The 21,580-nt window shown below is 46.9% G+C and overlaps 1 protein-coding gene across 5 annotated transcripts in view; it reads left to right on the forward strand.

The window, feature by feature from the left end:
* The window catches only part of JAKMIP2 (janus kinase and microtubule interacting protein 2), a 57,629-nt gene extending 39,198 nt beyond the window's left edge, over positions 1-18,431 (forward strand). For 3 of the 5 annotated variants that reach the window (XM_074838342.1, XM_074838341.1, XM_074838343.1), the window contains 9 exons: positions 266-364; positions 701-754; positions 1,613-1,678; positions 2,502-2,570; positions 3,613-3,690; positions 4,559-4,762; positions 6,325-6,390; positions 7,944-8,016; positions 14,241-18,431. In XM_074838342.1, coding sequence (XP_074694443.1) covers positions 266-364; positions 701-754; positions 1,613-1,678; positions 2,502-2,570; positions 3,613-3,690; positions 4,559-4,762; positions 6,325-6,390; positions 7,944-7,994 — 687 coding nt within the window. In that variant the 3' untranslated portion in view covers positions 7,995-8,016; positions 14,241-18,431. The remainder of the gene's footprint in view (positions 1-265; positions 365-700; positions 755-1,612; positions 1,679-2,501; positions 2,571-3,612; positions 3,691-4,558; positions 4,763-6,324; positions 6,391-7,943; positions 8,017-14,240) is intronic. The other 2 variants (XM_074838344.1, XM_074838345.1) reach the window with 2 other exon arrangements.
* Positions 18,432-21,580: the final 3,149 nt, after the last annotated feature.

The raw sequence follows: 21,580 nt of genomic DNA on the forward strand, positions 1-21,580 counted from the left end.
ACTGGCTTTGTTCTTTTCCCCTTTTTCAGCAAGGGTGATGAGATAAGAGTTCAAGTTTCAGAGTGTGCTGCTGTGAGAAGTGCACCTCTCTAGCCCTGTGCTTGAAGGACTGGAACTGTTTGAAGTTCAGTTCAGCAATGATCGATGACATTGCATAAGCAGTTGTAAGAGGAAGTATCAGCCCCGGGGCTGCTGTCCTGCAGCACCATACCTGCATCTTCTTTGTTCTAATATGCTCTCTGGTGCCTTTTCAATTTATTTTCAGGAAAGAGAGAGACGGTCCCCGCCATTTAATCTCCAGATTCACCCATTCTCAGATGGTGTCAGTGCTCTACAGATCTACTGCATGAAGGAAGGGGTTAAGGTAGGTCAGTTTTATAAGGCAGCACTTCTAACTGCAGGAGTGGTGGATGCTGCCCATATAACCCATTACATTAATCTCTGCTAATAACTCCACTAAACTTTAAGCATTTAAACTCAGTCTAATGTAGGAGTCTGTGATAACTGACACAATTGAATTGGACTCATAATTTTCACCAGAATGATAAAACCTGGCTTAAAGGCAACTGAAATCAGTGTGTGATGCATTTCCATGGGATAAAACAAAATGGTCGATTTCAACATGGTTCATAGGAGGGACAAATATTGCAGCTGTGATAAAATGTGCATGCCATGCCTTTACCTTATTCTCTCTTTGCAGGATGTCAGCATCCCAGACCTCATAAAGCAGTTAGACATCCTAGGTGACAATGGGGTGAGTTGAAGTGGGAAATACCTTCCCTTTACAAGCTGCATTTTGTACAGTAGAGCAAGTGAAATCTATAATTATCCTATTTTCAAGATACTTGTTAAATTACATAATATCAGAACAATACATTTAGGGAGTGTTTATTTCCATAAGTTTAGGATTTGTGAGATTTCAATAGTCAGAGAACTAGTAATGAAGTAGCAGCTTTAACATCTGGTTTAGCAGACTGGGAAGAGTGTCCAAAGGCCACTGATATTTGGAACTGAGCCTGACTGCACTCCAGTCGTTCAGGAAAGCACGTGAATTAGTTCAGCAGCCTGAGCCAACCACACCTTCATCAGAACTAGGATGCCTCTGCAAACAGTTTCATAAATACACAAGAATTACCAAATCCCTTGAGGTTTTCTAAGTGGGCATTGCTGCCCACTTTAGTCATCCATGTAGAAGAGGTCATCCTCTCTCTGGCCAGCATTCGATACGTTTTAGTAAAGTGCGTAAGAAATAAAAACGAAGGATCGTGATTCTCTGTTCATGTGGTGGTGTAAATCAGCATTATTTTTACAAAAGCTTTAATGGAGATTCAGCTTTGTAAAACTAGCATGAAGATAGACAAATGGGTCTAATTTTAGTTTATGTTTCTCATAAGATGCAATGGAATGAAAACATATAATTAGTCCATATCATGCAGAAAGGCACAAGCAGTGCTCTCTTTAATATGTGAACAGACTCTGAATGTTTCAATGGGAATAGGATACCCAGTACTACAGGGATCCCCTGAAAACTGTAGACTAGTCTGTAGGCTGGATTATCTTTATTCATGCAGGAAACTGCTGCCAATTTTCTTCTTCCCTCTCCCCTTCACAGAATTTAAGAAATGAAGAACAAGTGGCCATAATTCAGGCTTCCACTGTATTGTCCTTGGCAGAAAAGGTAAATTGTGTGCTTGTTTTTCTCATGTGTTATCTAAGGCCTCATCTAACACTGGAAATTTTCTGCTCTGTTGTTGTCAATATTGTCAAACTTTCTAGTGTAGGAAGTGATTCCCCAGATAAACTGCCAGCACAGTCCCAAACACCTTACTAAAGCAGCAAAAATAACAAACTCAGCTGGCCCAGGCTGTGAAGTCTAAACAACCACAAATATAAAAAGAATGTCAAATGAAGCTTGCAGTTGTAAACTGAATGAGAAACCATCAGACATTTAAGCTGTAATTAGTTACAGTGTGGGATTTCTAGTCCTGAGATTTCCAAAGCTTCTGAAGGGATCTGTATGCAAAATTTCCCCTGAAAGTATGTGTCTAAGTTCCTTGTTTTGGAAATTAAAAAGAAAGTGAGGGTTGGTTAAAATTGCTTTCTGCAGCTCAAATGCAGCACACAGTTTTGTCAACATGACAGCTTCCGAGGATTCTATTCAACAATTCCTCCTCTGCAAAGAGAATTGCCATCTACCCTGCTAAGTTGCTTTTGAGATGCTAGAGCCCCTTATCCACGGGGGGCAGTGGGTTCCCTGCCCACCTGAGGAAGTGCTTTTCCATCTTCGGTGACCCGGTAACAGTGATCTTGCCACTTCTCTGTCGAGTGCGACCTGCAGACACTGCGGCTGCCCCTGTCATGGGAGAGCAGCTCAAGATGGGCCCAGAACTAGCAGTAGGTTACTAAAAATAGACTAACAAGCTGCTGTAGATGTCCCGGTTGCCACTGCCCACGTGCCTAGAAAACACAGCAGGTTACAGCTCTCGTTGTCTTCCCTCCAGTGGATCCAGCAGATTGAGGGAGCTGAAGCTGCTCTGCATCAAAAGATGATGGAACTGGAAAGTGATATGGTAAGCAAACACTCCTGAATATGCATTGTAGGGGCCAGACACTGAGAGTGTCACACTTACTTGGTGTGTCAAAAGGTAACTAAAGTGTGCAGGCTTTCTCTGACTATTGGTGAATCCATAAAATTGTTACTAGTCTGGTTCACGTGCAACAGCAGAATCACATAGAAACAGAAATAGTGCAGGTTTGAAAACCCTCTCTTTTGATGAGGAATGACTGTTTCTTAATGAGTACAGAGGGCTCAAAGGTTGCTCAGTAATTTTCAGAGATGTGAGTGACCACACTCTTTGTCTTGTAAGATTCACAGTCTAAACATCAGCTGTTGTATCACATTTTATTCAATAGCAGTATGTGGGAAACTAACGAATTATCACAGTTTTCTTTCATTACATTTTAAGCCCATAACCATCCTAAAGGCAAAACATTCGCAGCTGAACTGTGCTATAGCACCAGTAAAGTTAGTGCCTTACCCTATTCTTATTCTAGTTAAGTAACCTACAAGATGAACAGGCATAACTACAGGATTTGGGTAACTGTAGTGGTTTACACTCTGTTCCCATGCTGTGTCTGTACTGTCTGTTCTGCTTCAGGTAGGCCGAGAAGTTAAAGCACAGCAGCTTCCCCTGTATAATGTGAACGTGAACATGCCTGTTTGGTGCCTGTTTATTGCACTTTCACTCTTCTTCCAACATAAGAAAGCACAAAAGGAGTCATCCGTGATGCCAGAGGGGGCATCTTTCGAAAAATCACACAGAAACCTCTAAATTACACTACTGAAATGCCAAGCGATACCCCTGAAGTAAAAAAAGAGATGATGTATTTAGCTCCATGTAGAGCAGATGTATTGTCATACAAAAGCCATGCACAGCTATCTTCCCTTCCTTCTTTTCTAGCTGAGTCAGATGTTAAGAATTCTGCAGTGTCAGTTGAAGACCAGTCTCCTAATCCCCCCGAGTCAGATATCTGTAGTTGATTTAATAAAACTTCCCAAAGTATTTTTGAGTAACTAATTAATTTTTCTGTCCAAATGATCCTTCATTGTAGGAGCAATTTTGCAAAATAAAAGGTTATTTGGAGGAAGAATTAGACTACAGGAAGCAAGCTCTTGACCAAGCATACATGGTATGTACGAAGGAAATTCTGCAGCACATATTGGCCAGCACTGTGACAGGACACAGACTCCTGTTGGATCAGGAAGAGAGGTTTTTGCTTTTTTCTTAGTATGTTGTTTTATTTGGGTTTTTTTTGTATTCTTCTAATGCACTACCATGCAATCTGCACAGCTTCAATGCGACAGCTAGCTTTGTCATGTCACAAAAGGCAGATCTCCTGAAGTCTGAAACTCTTTTGTCAGTTTAAGGCAGATATTGCTCGTTAATGTCGGCTTGTCCAACTGGAGCCAGTGCAACCAACTGGAACTCAGATCTGGAATCTTGGCTGTTTTGCACATGTCGTGGCAAGAAGAAAATATGCCACAAAAAGCAAGAGTTCCTGCTCTAAACCCTGCTGTATCAAGTTCTGATACATAGGTCTGATAACTGGCTGTGCAAGTTCATCATGTTTGGTTTGTCAATTTAATGAGAATGCTCATTAATTAGCAGGATTAAGAGCATAGTAGTCTGACAGTGACCTTCAATCTTTCCTCTTTTGTTTTTTAGCACAATGGGTCAAAATTTTAGAATTGGTTAAGTATTCATCTTTACACTTATAGGTATGAAAATTCTATCCAACTCCTAATCATGTCTGTAACTGCTTAAAAAAAAAGGGATGTCAGTGAAAATTAATATTAAATGGTTTTAAAAATAAAAGTTTGTATCTTGTTGTCAAAACACTGATCCATTTTATGAGTTCTGTTTTTCACACTTTTGCACACTTAAGCACAGGGACCACCTCTCATGCAGGCGCCTGAATCTGCCACCAACCCCCCAGTTCCCACTGTGTTTTAAACAATGTTTCATCTCTAATTGGCTTTTGGTATTGCATCAACCAGAGGATCCAGGAGCTTGAAGCCACCTTGTACAATGCTTTGCAGCAAGAAACGGTGATAAAGTTTGGGGAACTACTCACTGAAAAACAGCAGGAAGAGCTGAGGACAGCAGTAGAAAAGCTAAGACGTCAGATGCTGAGGAAAAGCAGAGAATATGATTGCCAGATTCTTCAGGAGAGGATGGAACTGCTCCAGCAGGCTCATCAGGTAAGAAAGAGGAACCATCACAGCTTTGCTGGATAAGAACAAGCTGAGGTAAAATTTAGGCAAGCTCCAGGTCATAAGGGAGCCTGGCATCTAGTTTTTTGAGTTGTTTCATACTTTGTGTCTTTACCGTGTACACAAACCCATGTAACATTAGCTTGCGGGGGATTGTTTTGGTGTATTTTGAGTCTTAAAATTCCAAACCAAAGTGTTGATCCAGAATTCTGTCCCCATGAATCTAGCTTTGTAATAAAAATGGTCATCCCTGGTTACTGGGCTGGGCGCAAGAGGAACTGCATGAATGTTTCTGGCTTGTGTTACACAGGAGAACTATCTGTTTTTCCAGACACTTCTGCTCTGCCCCCCCAAAGTGGGCACTTGTTACATTTCGCTGCTGAGATACAGCACTACATTTTACATTCAAAGACCAGTGTTTGCTGCTCTGCAAGCTGTGGGGTCGCAGAGCAGAACGGCAGGGTCACAGCGTGCTGACTAACGTGACAGCTGTCTAGTGCAACAAAACTTACTTGAGTGTTTATGGGAATAAGAGAGAGAGCACGTGTCCAGTGGTTCGGGTTTCTGGTTCACAGGAAGACTTAGTTTTCACAGTCCTGCCTGATCCTGAGTCGGAGACTTGAGGCTGGTCCTTACGTTGTCTTACCAGGCCTTTGCAACGTGAGGAGCTTCTCAATTTCAGCCCTGACTGCCGCCCTGATGAACGCTGCCCCGGCAGTTCTGGCTGCTTTGAACAACTCTTAGTCAGCCTGGGTTGCAGATGGGGCTGGCAAAGGCTGAGAGGCAGAGAAAGGCAGAGGTGGTGTTTGAAAGCTGCCGTAAGTGGGTCGTCTTGTCTCAGACAATTAGGAAGATGGTCACCAGGGTGCCGTCTGCTCTCCAGGTGCCTCCTGGTTTGCCCTCTGGATCTCTGCTGTTCGCTGGCCGGCCGTCTGATGCCCTGACTACGTAGAGTAAACAGACCGAGATTCAAGGCCTCATTTTTCATACTCAGCAGTTCTGTTACCTATTCTGTGGGATCTCTCTTCCCAAGGGGCTGAAAGTTTAACTCACATTACATAATGTTTCTAGAAGTACCTAGCTCTGCTAAAAAACAAACACCTTGTTGATAGGTTATGTGTATCCTGCTCACTACAGAATCAGTGTTTTCGTAGTATTGTATACATTTATCATTTCAGATCTAATAATAACACCTTAGTCCTCTTTTAACACATCAAACTGTGAGAAATCTTAATGAATCATGATAAAATTCTAAAGAGTATAACCATGATCTTACACTTGCCATCTATTTAACAGGATTAATATGAAATAGATAATATGAAACATCCACTATTGATAAACAGTAGCGTATTTTGAGCAGTTGTACACATGGTAGAGTTGTGGTTAGGCAGGGTTGGTGGATGGAGTCATGGTACTACACAAGATTATCCCCGCCAAAGAAATGGATTTGTTAGTTTCTAGGCTTTTTGCACTTGGAACATTAAGTTACTTGTTCAGCGGAGCAGATTTACTGCGAATTTAGTCTAGATGCTTTCTTTTCTGATTTCCAGAGGATCCGAGATTTAGAAGATAAAACTGACATCCAAAAGAGACAGATTAAGGATCTGGAGGAAAAGGTTGGTTCTCTTACGCTTCTGAAGCATGTTGATCAACTTTTTTGAAAGTAATGACCTAGTTCTCTTGAACTACATGACCTTTTTGTTTAGCTGAACCAGCTGGACCTGGTGGTGGTGTTCTTTTCAATTTGTGTTTCAGTATATACAGATTTTAGTCTTAGAGTCTCCTCCGCAACACTTCATTTTAGGAAATACATGCCAAACACTTTTAATTATGGGGAATGATACTGTACCAAGTGCTGAAGCATTTACTTGACTGTTGTGTGCTGGTAGATGGACAATACTTCATTAAAGGCCCTTAAGGTGAGGCTAGTGAGCAGGAAAGACTGAACGAAACTGAGTGAAGACTTGAAGTTTATCCTTATCAGGTGGGGTTAGGGACCTCTGGTTCTGATGCTGTCCTCTTTATTGAAGCTTCTAATTGACTATGCCATGTGAATACAGTACCAGAATCTTGCCCTGAAACTGAACTGTCAAAGAACCATATATGCACATTCTTTATATATACTATATATTTACATACATACATTCTCTCTCTCTGTAAAAATATGCACTGCATTTTTTTGGCAAATAAGGCCAGCTGTGTCACACTGAGTTTTGCTACTTGTAAGTAAGTTAGATAGGATTGTTGGAAAAAGATCATACATGGGCACAGCGTACTGCTACCAATAATGTCTTTTCTAGAAATGCCAGAGTGGTGTAAGATGTATCTCCAGTGGTAGCCTGGGCAGTGTACTTACAGTAGTAACTAGCAATGTCAGTGTGCAGACTATAATATTAAATAATGGCTATATTAACACAGTGACAGCAGTGCCCTTTCTGTTTATGTTCCTGAACTGAAACAAGTGGGCATAATGCAAAACTTGATGCACGTAATTCTTTCCACTTTTTTGCCAATGTTTTTGTGATATAAGGACTCAGCATCTATCTTTCCGAATATATAACTTGGAAAAATAACAGATGATAGTCCTTGCTGAAAATTAAAAAAGCAAAACTTACGCCATGGTCAAATAGAGACCTTGGATAGGAGACTTTTTAGTGTCAATTTTCAAAAGAGCTTTCAACTCACAAAAAGTCACATCTTGGAATATAATGCATTCATGATTAAAATGAGACATCCAAAAATTGATTACTGAACACTTAATGGTTAGGTTTTGATATGGTGTGTGTGTGTGTATATATACATACATATATATATGTATTTCCAGGCTATTTCCAGCATGGATTGCAGGCACTGTTTTTTAACACACTTAAAAATATTACCATGCTATTTTTGATACCCAGCTTTGTGCCTTCAATCAACCCATGGCGGTTCATAGTGACGGTTATATCTCAGGCTTTCAATATGGTGCCAACTGTAATTCATCACCAAAATTAATGGGATCTGTTTTCCAAGCCTGGGAGGTGGTATGGTACTTAGAGAAGTAGCTAGGGAAATACAGTGGTTTCTGAATGCATAGTTATTCTAACTGTCCTACAGAGTGCAAAAATAATCCTGATGCTTACAACGGCATGACCTTTAGTTTTTACACAATCTTCTTTTTCTTCTGCAGTTTCTATTTCTATTCTTGTTCTTCTCTCTTGCCTTTATTCTTTGGCCTTGATGTCAATGTGCCTCTTGGAAAGGTAAGACTTTTATTTATTTCCTCAAAGCTAGCCCTTCTAGCACAGAGCTGAGGGTGACATCCTTGTGTGTTGCTGGGTATGTCTGGAGTCAGAGGATTCGGCAGGTCATTGTCAGTTTGTAGTTGCTCGCAGCGGAGGGTCATCACCTTACTGAGTTGCCACAGGGAGTTGCAGTCAGACAACGCCAACAGACTTGTAAGTGAATTGCCAAAGCTCAACTGGTGGTACTGGCTATGCAGAGTTGTAAAAATAAAAACTAACAAGAATTTCACAGTATCAAACAGGCAAGAGAATTGCAGGTGAAATTAAATGTTGATGTTTGCAAAGTGGTGCAGAGGGAAAACAGTTACAAATCTCAACCATATACCCACTGTGGTGGGCTCTGAACTGACAGGAAATAGATGAGGAGGTTGTAACGGGTGGAGCTCAGTGCCCACGAGGAGAGATGCAGGAAGAACAATCAGCTGCTGAGAGATGGAAGGGTTTCTTCTGGCTCAGAAAAGGAGACACTGTTAAAAGGAGGTATGGGAGAGGTCTATAAGATGTCATGGAAAGGATGGATGGACAGATTGCTGTCATTCACTGTCTCTTCCAGTACAAGCAATTGTCATGTAATAAGTTCAAAGTAAGCAAAAATGGATAGTTAATATGTGGGATGCAAAGAAGTCTTTGCCACAGCATGCTTAGCAGCTGAAAGTTCAGAGTTCAGAAAGCAACGTGAAGATGGGGAGATAAATTGGGGAACTGTAAAGTGCATGGCCTTCACATTTTTCCTTCTGTGCCTAGCCACTTTTAGAACGAGGATGCTGGGCTGGGAGGATCTTCCTTCTGATCCGGGATAACAGAAATAGAACATAGCCTAGATAATGTTATGTTAAAGACTCAGGATGATGTGAGGACTGTTCAAAATTTTCTGATTTGGGGCCAGACCCATACCATTGCATTTCTTGCTGTATCTCTTCGTTCTGGCTTGAGCTGTGTCAATGAATAAATTCTTCTGCCCTGCATGTGAGGCAAGCCGAGAACACAGTTGTGTGTGTACGGAAGATGTTGTGCCGTGCCCTTCCACCATTTGTACTGGCTCAGCCTTTGATTCCAGGTGCAATTCCAGGTATTGGTTATAACTAAGTGCCGTGGGTCCAGTCTGGTGGGTTTTCCTTTCCCTGTGTAAGGAAAAGCCCCCTGCTTTGTGCATCATTTCAGGTAGATCAAGGATTTTTTGCAGTTTTGTGCTGATGCAGAGACAACTCTCAGAATTAGCCACACCACCTGGAATCCACTGCCTCCTTGGCTGGCCAGAGCTCCAAATGGATGTTTCATGGTCTGAGGCAGCAGCATACATGGGGGCTGGGCTGAACAGGGGATGAACCACAGGAGAGAACCAGAGGAATGTGGACAGATCAGGGATCACAGCTCTTGTAAACAATGGCCAATATCATTATAGAGTTGCTGCTATTTAAAACATACTGCCTTGATCCAGTCAACATTAAACAGATTAAGTTATGACTGCATACTTACTAATGCTCCTGCTGCAGGATTGCTGGGAACCGTGACACAGCACAGCAGTTGTGATGTTTTGAGTGGCCATGACTGGTGAAAATCTGATTTTACAGTTTCTTGCTTATTCATAGTGGGGAAAAAAATCAGAAAGTCTTCTGAAACAGCCTGGAAGTCTCTCTGAATCAGCCAAATTAATGTATAGACTAATTTTAAGAAGCTAATTTTAATTTCACAGTACACAGTAATATCAGATAACTTTATATGATGGTGTCTTTTGCTGTACCACAGAATCATGAGTCCAGAACATGCAGCCAACCTAGAGGGAGAGTTAAAAAAAAAAAAAAAAAAAAATTCCTGGGTTTAAGGTGCCCCATGAAAGCTCCCAGGAACTGATAGTGACATTTGCAAGAAGCTGTCTGCATGAGTTTTTCCCATTTGCTGACACTGTTGTACTGTTGTCCTGCTTTCAGTCTCTATCACAGCTACGATAAAGTCCTTGTGAAGCATGTGAGAAAAACTGGGGCAATGAGAGGTTCCGAATCATCTGTATATACAGTTTGCACCTATATTTTCCACCTGTATGGGTTTGGAATTGGTTTTCTGTTGAGTATTTGCCTCTTCTGGTACAGCTACAGAATTAGTAAGAAGCTTATACATTCTAGTTTTACCAATGCTGGTATCAGCTAGGGTGGAAGAAAAATGAGAAACTGGGGGATTGTTATTTCTTTTAAAATGTGCCTCAAAAGATATCCCTTGCTCAGTTTAGGTCACCTTGATTAAAAATGCATTTGTGACATTAAGCTACTGAACAATTTGCCCTAATCCTGTCTCTCTTAAGATGGAGCACCCAGTAAAGTCTTCACAGCAGAGCATGAATTCTGAGAAATACAAATTAAAATTTTCATTATTATTAGAATTCATCAGGAAATGTCTTCCTGAGTTTTTAAAATTGTTTTTAGTCTTGAAAATTATTTTTTTCAGAAGTTTAAACAAAACCTCAGTGGTAGATGCAAATGCCAGAAAGATCTAGAAAAGCGCATAAAATTTTTGTTTATAGATATGACATTTTTTATTAGAAAAGAAAAAGATGATTCACATGGAAAAACTTAATCCACCTGTAATTGAACTTAGAACAGGAAATCCCTAGTCCCAGAACAAAAATGTCAGTGCGTGCTTCCTGAGGCGGTGTGCATGGTTTTGGTATGCCAGCACAGAAGTGAAAGGAAGATGAACTGAGAATTACAGACATAACCTGGATGAGTCACTTGTCTTTGCAGGAATTGCAGGTATATACCAGTATCTTTTGAAATAAGCATTTCCCAAAATACACGAAAACCCCACACTATTATTCTGACGTTGGAATTCCAGCGGTGCTGATGAACTCTTTGTCTTGGTGTAAGCCAAAATGTCTTGCTAACATCATCTTTTTCATCTTGTTTTTTCGTCTTGCTAAACACTTCTTCCTGAGAAAAAATTAGGTCAGTGTCAATGTAGCTTCTGGTATGTGCAGACGCAGCTGAAGGCTGGTGCTGCAATAATGCCTGCTTTCTAAAACTCCAAAACGAGTCTTAGAGAGTTCCTCTGCCGGCTTTTACGGTAACATTGGAGGCTGTGAAAATCTCTCTAGTGCCCTTTAACATTTCAGTGTCTTCATGCTAAGAAAAAACGTGTTTTAGCAGCCTGACAATTAGCTCTGCAGTGTATTCAAAGGCAGACTGAGTAGTTCGTTGCAGAGGAGCCATTCCTTCCCTCTCCTCACAGCAGGAAGGGGAGAACTGCACATATAAAAGGGGAAGAATCAGGACCAGCAAAAAAAATACACCACCCCCTCCATATTTGCTGGTAACTTATGCCCTTTTGGTCTAACTTGAGGGCAGATACTGGCCGGTTAGAAAAGCTAATGAGGTGCTAAAAGGTCAGAATTTTACATTCCTTCAAAAATTCTAGCAGACTTGTTGTTATTCACCTGCAGTCATTCTTCTACCTGCAAGTGGCTGCTGGGTCCCATCCAGCACAAGCTCTCCGCACTCCTGGCGCGTTCACTGAGTAGCACCAACACTCAAAAGAAACGTAAGTGCTTTTCTGAGGCCTTGAGGACTGGCAGGGCTGTCGCAGCTGCAATGGAACCAAGGCAGCATTGAGGCCGATCTCATTGCCGGGGTTTTACATAGATCCTGTAGGGGCTCTGTCAAGACTTCACCTCCCCCTCCCTGCCCCTCTGGCCCAATCTCCTTTAATAGGTTTTCTGCTCGTTTTAAACAGCATCAAAGGTTTAGCAGGTGTAAATCTCTTCGGTGTAACTTCACTGAGCCTAGGAAGTGCCAGCATGACCAGAGTTTTGCTCGCTGGTGTTGCTGCTGCCCCGGGAGTCTCTGGTTTGAATGACTTGTGTCTCTGCTGCCCTGGAGAGGACAAGAAGCGTCAGAGCGTGCTGAAATGTGGTTCACAGCCCCGGAGCGCCTACTGGTGTGTTGTGCCACCCCTAGAACCGCACAGGAGATGAATGATTCTTTTGCCTTTCCCATCCCGTTTTTGCATGTTTGGCTCTGAATGTCAGGTAGGGAACAAGAAGGTGGATTACTGTGAGTGGGCAGCAGAGGGAAGTAGCCATGACAGTGGTGGAGATACTGTGATGTAGAGAATGGGACGTTGACTATGAAAATGGAAAAATGTTATGGGCGAGGTGTGGGGGGGATATATAAACTCGATGCTGACGTGTGGAGTCATGATTTTACAATTAGTAAGGTTATAAAGAAGGTATGTTTATTCAGCGTTGGGTGTACGGGGGATCGCTCCTCCACAAACGTGCACATTTTGGAGCGAAAAGCAGCTCCTTTCTATAGTGTAAGTGTTTATATATTCATGATAATCCCGAGAATAGGGAGAGATATTATAATTAGTTTTGAGAAATCATTATCATAAATCCCGCCCCAAGTCCCTCCCCATTGCGCCTGCGCAATGTCTCCTGATGGTCTTGGGCAGGGGTCTTCAGGATGAAGATTGAAGATTCCTCCTCTTCCTCTTATGACTTTTCACCCAATTAGGTCTCTTCAGCATGTCAATTTAGCATTCTTTGAATTCCCCTTCCTTATCTTGGGACTCAGTAGTTGCAGCTCCTCCCTTATTTCAAGAGCCCATCCTGCTGAGAGTCCACCCTGCTGAGAGGCCTGCATCTATTTTGTTAAGGTTTCTCACTTCAATGCTTTTCCAGAGGATCTGTGTTGCTGTGAACTCCCTTGAACTGTAAAGACAGCCGCAGCAGGCCCAGCATCATAGCAAGCATGGTATCTGTAGTGTTTTACCAAGGCAAGTCACTCTACAAGTGCAAAGCATCAAGTCTTGTAGCAATTCCTCACAAACAAGGTAATGGTAAGCAGCTGTTAGCTCCTTGTCCCCTGCCTGACCCCAGTCTTCACCCCCTCCACTTCCCTCCACGGGATCCTCACCCCTCAGTGCCTGAGGAGAAATCTCAAGACAAGGAATTTGGGGATGGTGTTGGCGAGACTGAGAGGGATTTTGGCAAGGTTGTGTTTTCTGAGGCTGGAATACATGGAGCCAGAGAGAGTAACTAACATTGATTTGTGTCTCCCATTCACTTTAAAAACCACCTGCCTACCCAGGGGACTTTGATGTGTGAAGTAACTCAGCAAGGGTGAGCATGGCACGGGGAGTGTGCCGTCAGCACTTCTGGTCCTTAGAACCAGCGATACAGATCATCAGGGGGATCTTTGCAAAATTGCTTTATTTCCACTGGATGCAAGTTAGTTAACTTTGTTAACCTTATCATAAGAGACTTCAAACAGATCCTTGATAAAACAACAAAAAAAGCACAACGCATCCTTGAAATGTACCTGGAGAGTCATTTGATGATGAAAGGCCTTTGGTTTTGTTCATGCCTTGCTGCAGTTTATCCTTTACTGACCTTTTTAACTAGCTGGGAGCAAACCACAGTGCAGTTGCAGATTATAGTTTCTGGTTACTTTCAGAGTGAGCACAGCACCCACTGCTGTACTTCTCAGATGAGGAAGGACAGGCATGAATGAAACCATCTGGAGCAATATAGAAGGCCCAGTCCAGAAGCTCTCTACTTCCTGTTCATGTGTGATTTTCCTACCCACATTATTTCTGTTTGTTGAATATACACATTCACTTATTTGTGATCACATAAGGAAGTCTGGTCTGCATGGATTTTGCACTCAGGGAATTTTACCATGTAGGCTTGAGTGCTGAGAGAACAAAGACACAATATGCCCTTTTTTCCCTGGTTTCAAACCTGAGAACTGCAGTTCTTTGCCTAGGCAGGGAAGGCTTCCTTGGAACAGGAGCAGTCTGTGTTGGGCTCATTGCTGCAGTAGCCAGAGATCTGGAGCTGCCCTGACTCCACAAGCGTATTACCTGCTGTCATGTCTCCCACCCCTGGTGAATTTTAGGCAGTTCAAGAGTTATTGAAACTGGTGCATAACTATTCATCTGAAGATGCCCATGAGGACTTTTATGGGCCAGAGGGGCTGTACTTTGTAGGGTTAAATGGACAGGCTTGGCAAAATACCCAGAATTTTCACAAATACCTTTCATACGGATGAACAGAAACAGTTTAACAACGGTAACTGTAAGAACAGACTTTTTCAACTTTCTGATTGATAGACTGCATCTTAGCTGGGATAGGTAGGTAGAGGAGCTTACCACTTACCTGATACAGATGTTCTTTTTTTTTTTATTTTTAGAGTGCCCGACCACACAGATAAGTCCTTATAAAGGCAAATGCTTCCATCCCCTGATGAAGAGAACATTGTTTACACCTATTTTAAAAAGTATAAAAAGGAATGACCTGTAGCCAAGACTGTAACCACCTTGTATTTTAAAGCCATCACTCAAGATTTGTTACTTGACAGTTCCTGTCTAAAGCTATGATATATGCTGCATCTAATGAAATTCTATATGTTGAAATTACAAAAGGGGAAGAACAATAAACTGTGAACCTACATCACTTAGGAAGAACTTAAAGGGAAGGAACCACTTTCAGCTGATCAAGTCAGTGTGTCTTGGGCATGGAACCAAAGTTACAACAGAAAAAAAATCTATCCCTGCTGTGCAGGGCAGTCGTTTAAATATGACACTGTCATCCCACGAATGGATCAAAAGTGAACAGGACAGAGCAGGAGAGACACTTATGAGCGGTGGAGAGATGCTGACAACAAAGTATTTGGTTTGAACTGTCTGGCTTTCTCACTGCAGGGACTCCTCTCCCTCTTTGGTTTTAACCTCAGGAACAAATGACAGCTGCAATGTGGGGGAAGAAAGGAAAAACACTTTCTGGTTTATTGCAGGATGGGCAGGACAGGGCACCACATTTTGTGCTTGGGATCATAACAAAGCACCACCCTACTCAGCAAAGGAGGGGAAGAGGCGGGTGTCTGGCGTAAGGAGGATTTCTGACACTTGTAGCCTTATCTCTCTTCACCCTCCTTCCATGAAGAACAGCCTGTCTGTTGTCAGATACTTTTCTTACTCTTTAAAGACTGCCATTGAGATAATAATGACTATACTTGGGTTTACTGTTTGAATAATACACTGAGGATCACTGGATTGGACCCACAGAGTAGCTTCTGAGAAAGACAAGAAATATGTTGGAGGACAGAGCGGGGAAAAAGCCAACCCCCTTGTCCATGTGGCACGATCCACAAAGCATCAGCTTCCACCTGTTTTGTCCCAGCTTGGAACAAATGTTTTGGTTTGGCTCGTCAAACTGACTTTGTTAGCTGGCTTCCTGATCAATGACATATAAACCAAAAATGGGGAGAAGCTGTGTGAACACATCCTTATTATAAGTAAGAAGAAGTATCACTAGTCTGTTTAGATTTTTCCACAGTTAAGAATAACTAGAAGTAGTTTGCATTTCAGGCATTACTCACCTCTGCCCACAAAGCCTGGAACCCAGTCCTGGTGTCTCCCAGAGGCAGCGCAGGTCCGTGCCCCTGTAGTCAGTGGGAAACAAACCCTGAGGAGTCTCCACCTGCAGCAAAGTGGTGAAGGTCCAGTGCTGGCTGGGAGCAGAGCATCCAGCGGCCACCTGCTTCCCCTTCCTCGCTGCTGTGCTGCAGGAGCTGGGCACGACGAGGCGCTTCTCTGTGCCCCTGTTTGCCTTCCCCTAGAAAGGGAGTTGTGCCTGTTTAGACATCAGGTTCCTGTGGCAAGGCTCCTTCTTTGAGCTGTGCCTTTCACGGTGGAGCCTTCACTTCAACTGGGAGAAATGGATGTCTCAGTTACCAAATAGAAAACTAAGGGCCAGAATACAGCCTGTGCATTCCTTAAACCTTCAACACTGGGCTCACATGTACCAATATACGCACACAGACTCTGCCTATCAGAAGCTTTAAAAGTGCTTTACAAAGAGTCTCTCCTCTGTTTGCTTGTTTATTTTTACGGATGAAAGAACTGAGGCACAAAGCAGTGAAGTAACTTGCCACAGCAACCCCGCAGGTTTCAAAAGCAGTTCCTTGGCCCCGGTGGGGATGGAGCTCCTCAGTACTGACGATGCCTGCCCCTCAGATAGCTTTTGTCCAGAATGGCTTTCAAGCATTAATGTCCTTTCACCCAACTGGATTGCAGTGCTGGGCTCCATTTCTCCACAAAGACTCCTAACACCCTCATTTCTTGCATGCCCTGAGATTGTGTTAAGCCTTCCATCAAAGACTAAAAGCTATTAGCAGGTGATTATTTTTTTTTTCCCCTGCTCCTTAGAATTAACATCTTGAAGCAGTTTGTTTCAGTCAAGGGGTTTACTGAATTCTACACCAACTATCTTTGTTGGTTCATTTTTTTAAAAACAGGCTTGTGGGCAGGTATGTTAAATGAATACAGGTATGTTGCATGCTCTTTGTTTAAATTCTTTTCCCCTCGCAGCAGAATCTGTGGATGGGGTTGGCCCAAACCTACAGGTGCTTTCCAAGAGCGCTGGTAGCAGTTCAGTCCTGCCCTCTGCAGCCCGGCCCTTTGAGAGTCTCGCCCCACACCTGTGACTCCTTCAGGTCTCTCAGCGATGTTACAGCATCTTGTCAGCTACAAAAAGGGGTTTTTCCTCTCTGGTTATTCCCTCTTCCCCCTCTCGCTCTTTTTTCTCATTGCAGCACCCGTTCATGTCGTGCCACTTGGCTGCAGTGTCCTGCAAGGAAATAGAGGCTGGGAACTTTTCCCCAGGATTTGGGCCTGCAAATAAAACATTGAACTCTTGCAGAAGAATGAGCAGCACTTGTGTGCCATGATGGTGCAGTAACTTCCACCCCTGCTTTGATATAAGAAAAAGGAGGACTAGAAACAGTTGTTTCAGGCAATCATAGGGGAAGGTTCACGGCACAGATAGAAATATCTCGTTTCAGATCATACCTGACTGATCTGTGGCAGGCTTCATCATTTAGGCCCTCTGAGGCGCCTTGTGCACATCCTACTTCATTCCTCTTTTTTTGCCTAATTTCCCCTCCCTTGCTCTCATGTGTACATATGCACGCAGGTGCTCCATTTCCAAGGGCTTAGGGTGGGGTGGGGGTTGGGAGACAGTCCACAGCTTATCTTGGTCTGCAAACTTGTAAGAGATTGGTGAACTCCCGAGCTGAACGGCAGCTGCTTCGCTCCCCTCGCAGCACAACACAAGCCACACCTGAAACACGCTTGTGAGGAGAGTAGTACAAACGTTCTGCCGTCAGCTAGATCGTGTTTGATGTTTGTGTATATATATATACATGTATCTATATAAAGTATATATGTATATGTACATATATATGCATATATCTATTCCATATTGTATATAGTGTATCGTTGCTAGAGCTTATGAAAGTGTACTTCCAGTCGAGGTATGGGGAACTGAATCTAGACTTGTTTAGCTGCCACAACCGCTACACTCCTTGTGGTTTAGTTTTACATCTCATGGGCAACTAGTTTTTGGGTCTGTTTTTCTGGGGTCTCCCCCCCTTCTCTGTCCTGAAGTTGTTTATCCAGGGCTTTCTGCTGTTTCTGACATTCACTGAGGCAAAGTCTTGAGACCCCTCCCTCAAATTAGTCACTGCAGCCAACCTCCCCTCCCCTAAACCTACCAGCAAAATAAAAATCCATGTATTGCAGCCTTTCAGGACAGCAGATAAAGCCCTGGATTCCTCCCGCCCATCCGCCCGGGGCTGCAGTGGGAGCACCAGCGCTCCAGGCTCTCCACCCCACCCCAGCAGGAGATGAGCCGTGTGCCTCGTGCTGCGGCTTCTCCCTGATCAGGGCCGGAGGGTGCGAAGACAATTCTGTCAGTTCAGGGACTGCAGGTGGGGGCCGAGAGAGGTGAGATGAATTGGGGCCGTTGGGGTGCAGAAGGAAATTGGGCTGCTTGCAGTATTACCAGCCTGGCTCACCGCTCCACCCTCCGCTGAGGTGCCTGGAGGGGCACAGAGGCTTTTTTGTAGCTGTGCTTCATTTCCAGACTCCCTGCCGTCATCCCAGCGGAAGTGTCCTCTGACCCCCCCCCCCCCCAGCTTTGGTCCCGCGGCACCCACGGGACGGACCAGGCCAGGGCAGGTTCAATGAACAGCCACAGCTGCTGGTGAGTCGAAGGGATTTTCCTTCTCCCCCGCCCTCCCGCACAGCAGCACCTGCGTGTTTTTATAGAAACTTTTTGTTCCCAATTTTTTTGGTGTCTGTTCCAGAACAGAATTGTAAATGATTTGGCAGAACGACCCTTTGGTAAACACTGGACATGGATCTGTACGATATGTATTAACGTGTAGAAGAGAATCCTTATTGTATGTAAAGTTTTATGAATGGTTATTTTTTAATTTATGTATTTAATATAGGATTCAATGACCTCTGGTGTTTTAGTTTGTATAAAAAAATAAAACAGCAGCATTTTTAAAAAAAAAATCTCACTTTACATTCACGGAGATTTGCAGGGTCTGTCTGGAATCTGTTCGGGGAATCGTCGGCAGGAGACGGCGGGGGCGGGGCCAGGGCGGACGTAACGTCGGGGGCGGGGCCAAGGCGGGCGTAACGCAGGGGGCGGGGCTTGACGCACGCAACGTCGGGGGTGGGGCCAGGGCGGACGTAACGTCGGGGGCGGGGCCGGGGGGACGTGACGTCGGGGGCGTGGCCTGGACGGATGTAAACGTCGGGGGCGGGGCCGGGGGGACGTGACGTCGGGGGCGGGGAGAGGGCGGACGTAACGTCGGGGGCGGGGCCAAGGCGGGCGTAACGCAGGGGGCGGGGCTTGATGCACGCAACGTCGGGGGCGGAGCCAGGGCGGACGTAACGTCGGGGGCGGGGCCTGACGCACGCAACGTCGTGGGCGGGGCCTGGGCGGACGTAACGTCGGGGGCGGGGAGAGGGCAGACGTAACGTCGGGGGCGGGGCTTGCACGCAACGTCAGGGGCGGGGCCAGGTCGGACGTAACGTCGGGGGCGAGGCTTGACGCACGCAACGTCGGGGGCGGGGCCAGGGCGGACGTAACGTCGGGGGCGGGGCGAGGGTGGACGTAACGTCGGGGGCGGGGCTTGACGCGCGTAACGTCGGGGGCGGGAACAGGGCGGACGTAACGTCGGGGGCGGGGCCGGGGGACGTGACGTCGGGGGCGTGGCCTGGACGGACGTAAACGTCGGGGGCGGGGCCAGGGCGGACGTAAGCGTCGGGGGCGGGGCTTGATGCACGCAACGTCGGGGGCGGAGCCAGGGCGGACGTAACGTCGGGGGCGGGGCCTGACGCACGCAACGTCGTGGGCGGGGCCTGGGCGGACGTAACGTCGGGGGCGGGGCCAGGTCGGACGTAACGTCGGGGGCGGGGAGAGGGCAGACGTAACGTCGGGGGCGGGGCCAGGTCGGACGTAACGTCGGGGGCGAGGCTTGACGCACGCAACGTCGGGGGCGGGGCCAGGTCGGACGTAACGTCGGGGGCGGGGCCAGGGCGGACGTAAACGTCGGGGGCGGGGCGAGGGTGGACGTAACGTCGGGGGCGGGGCTTGACGCGCGTAACGTCGGGGGCGGGAACAGGGCGGACGTAACGTCGGGGGCGGGGCCGGGGGGGACGTGACGTCGGGGGCGGGGCCGGGGGGGGGACGTGACGTCGGGGGCGGGGCCAGGGCGGACGTAAACGTCGGGGGCGGGGCCTGGGGACGTAACGTCGGGGGCGGGGCTTGACGCACGCAACGTGGGGGGCGGGGCCAGGGCGGACGTAAACGTCGGGGGCGGGGCGAGGGTGGACGTAACGTCGGGGGCGGGGCTTGACGCGCGTAACGTCGGGGGCGGGAACAGGGCGGACGTAACGTCGGGGGCGGGGCCGGGGGGGACGTGACGTCGGGGGCGGGGCCGGGGGACGTAACGTCGGGGGCGGGGCTTGACGCACGCAACTTGGGGGGCGGGGCCAGGGCGGACGTAAACGTCGGGGGCGGGGCGAGGGTGGACGTAACGTCAGGGGCGGGGCTTGACGCGCGTAACGTCGGGGGCGGGGCCGGGGGGACGTGACGTCGGGGGCGGGGCCGGGGGACGTAACGTCGGGGGCGGGGCTTGACGCACGCAACGTGGGGGGCGGGGCCAGGGCGGACGTAAACGTCGGGGGCGGGGCGAGGGTGGACGTAACGTCGGGGGCGGGGCTTGACGCGCGTAACGTCGGGGGCGGGAACAGGGCGGACGTAACGTCGGGGGCGGGGCCGGGGGGGACGTGACGTCGGGGGCGGGGCCGGGGGGGACGTGACGTCGGGGGCGGGGCCGGGGGACGTAACGTCGGGGGCGGGGCTTGACGCACGCAACTTGGGGGCGGGGCCAGGGCGGACGTAAACGTCGGGGGCGGGGCGAGGGTGGACGTAACGTCAGGGGCGGGGCTTGACGCGCGTAACGTCGGGGGCGGGGCCGGGGGGGACGTGACGTCGGGGGCGGGGCCGGGGGAATGTAACGTCGGGGGCGGGGCTTGAGGCACGCAACGTCGGGGGCGTGGCCAGGTCGGACATAACGTCGGGGGGGGGCCAGGGCGGTCGTAAACGTCGGGGGCGGGGCTTCACGCACGCAACGTCGGGGGCGGGGCCACGGTGGACGTAACGTCGAGGGCGCGGCCTGGGCGGACGTAACGTCGGGGGCGGGGCCAGGTCGGACGTAACGTCGGGGGCAGGGCCATGGGGGACGTGAAGTCGGGGGCGGGGCTTGACGCACGCAATGTCTGGGGCGTGGCCACGGCGGGCGCAACGTCGGGGGGGCGGGGCTTGACGCACGTAACGTCGGGGGCGGGGCCATGGCGGACGTAACGTCGGGGGCGGGGCCATGACGCACATCACGCCGGGCGGGGCCCTGGGCGGGTCTGTCCCACTCCCGCCGCGGGTTTCCCTCCCCTGGTCACTGCGGTGCCGTCCCAGCACCCACCAGGAATCCACGGGCCGAAGTCCCAGGATCACCCTCGTGGGGTTTCACAGCTTCTCTTCTTCAGGAGAACAAATGGGACTTGTCCCAACTCTGCTGAGGTTTTCATTTTGAAGAAGCTCCATAATCAGCGCTGGGGCCGCAGTGAGCAGCGGAGCTTTTATTGCATTTGTTGTCAGAGAGACAAAATATTTTTCCGCCCTGCTGGGGCAGCCCGTGATCCCAGAGGTGAAGGCAGCTCTTGGCAGCCGCGTGTATTACAAAAAAGGCCTTTGGAAGGAAACTGGCCAGGAAAGTCTTAGAGGGGAAATGGAACGCACATGGTGAAAGTGCAAAGTCCTAGCCAGGTATTTACACCTATCCCCTCTTTTTACCCTCAAATCCCTGACAATTCTAAGCTAAAGAATATTAGATTGCCAGAGGATAACCCAGTCTGTGAATGTATTCTTTATTTAAAAAAAAAAAATCTTTCCCAAGAGCCACTGCAGCTTGTATCTTTAAAGTGTTCTTAGAAGACTGAAACATGTTAAATGGGTCCAGGACACAGAAATTCAGATCTAGATTTAGATCTCTACTATTGCAATAGAGTTTGAAAGTTCATCTCCAACACCCTTGCACAATAAGCTTCAAATAACGAACGAAGAAAAGAACTTGAGCCAAGCAGTCTCATTTCCTTTGGCTAGCAAAAACTGAAA

This window comes from Strix aluco, chromosome 13 (genome assembly GCF_031877795.1).
Source record: "Strix aluco isolate bStrAlu1 chromosome 13, bStrAlu1.hap1, whole genome shotgun sequence".
NCBI lineage: Eukaryota > Metazoa > Chordata > Aves > Strigiformes > Strigidae > Strix > Strix aluco.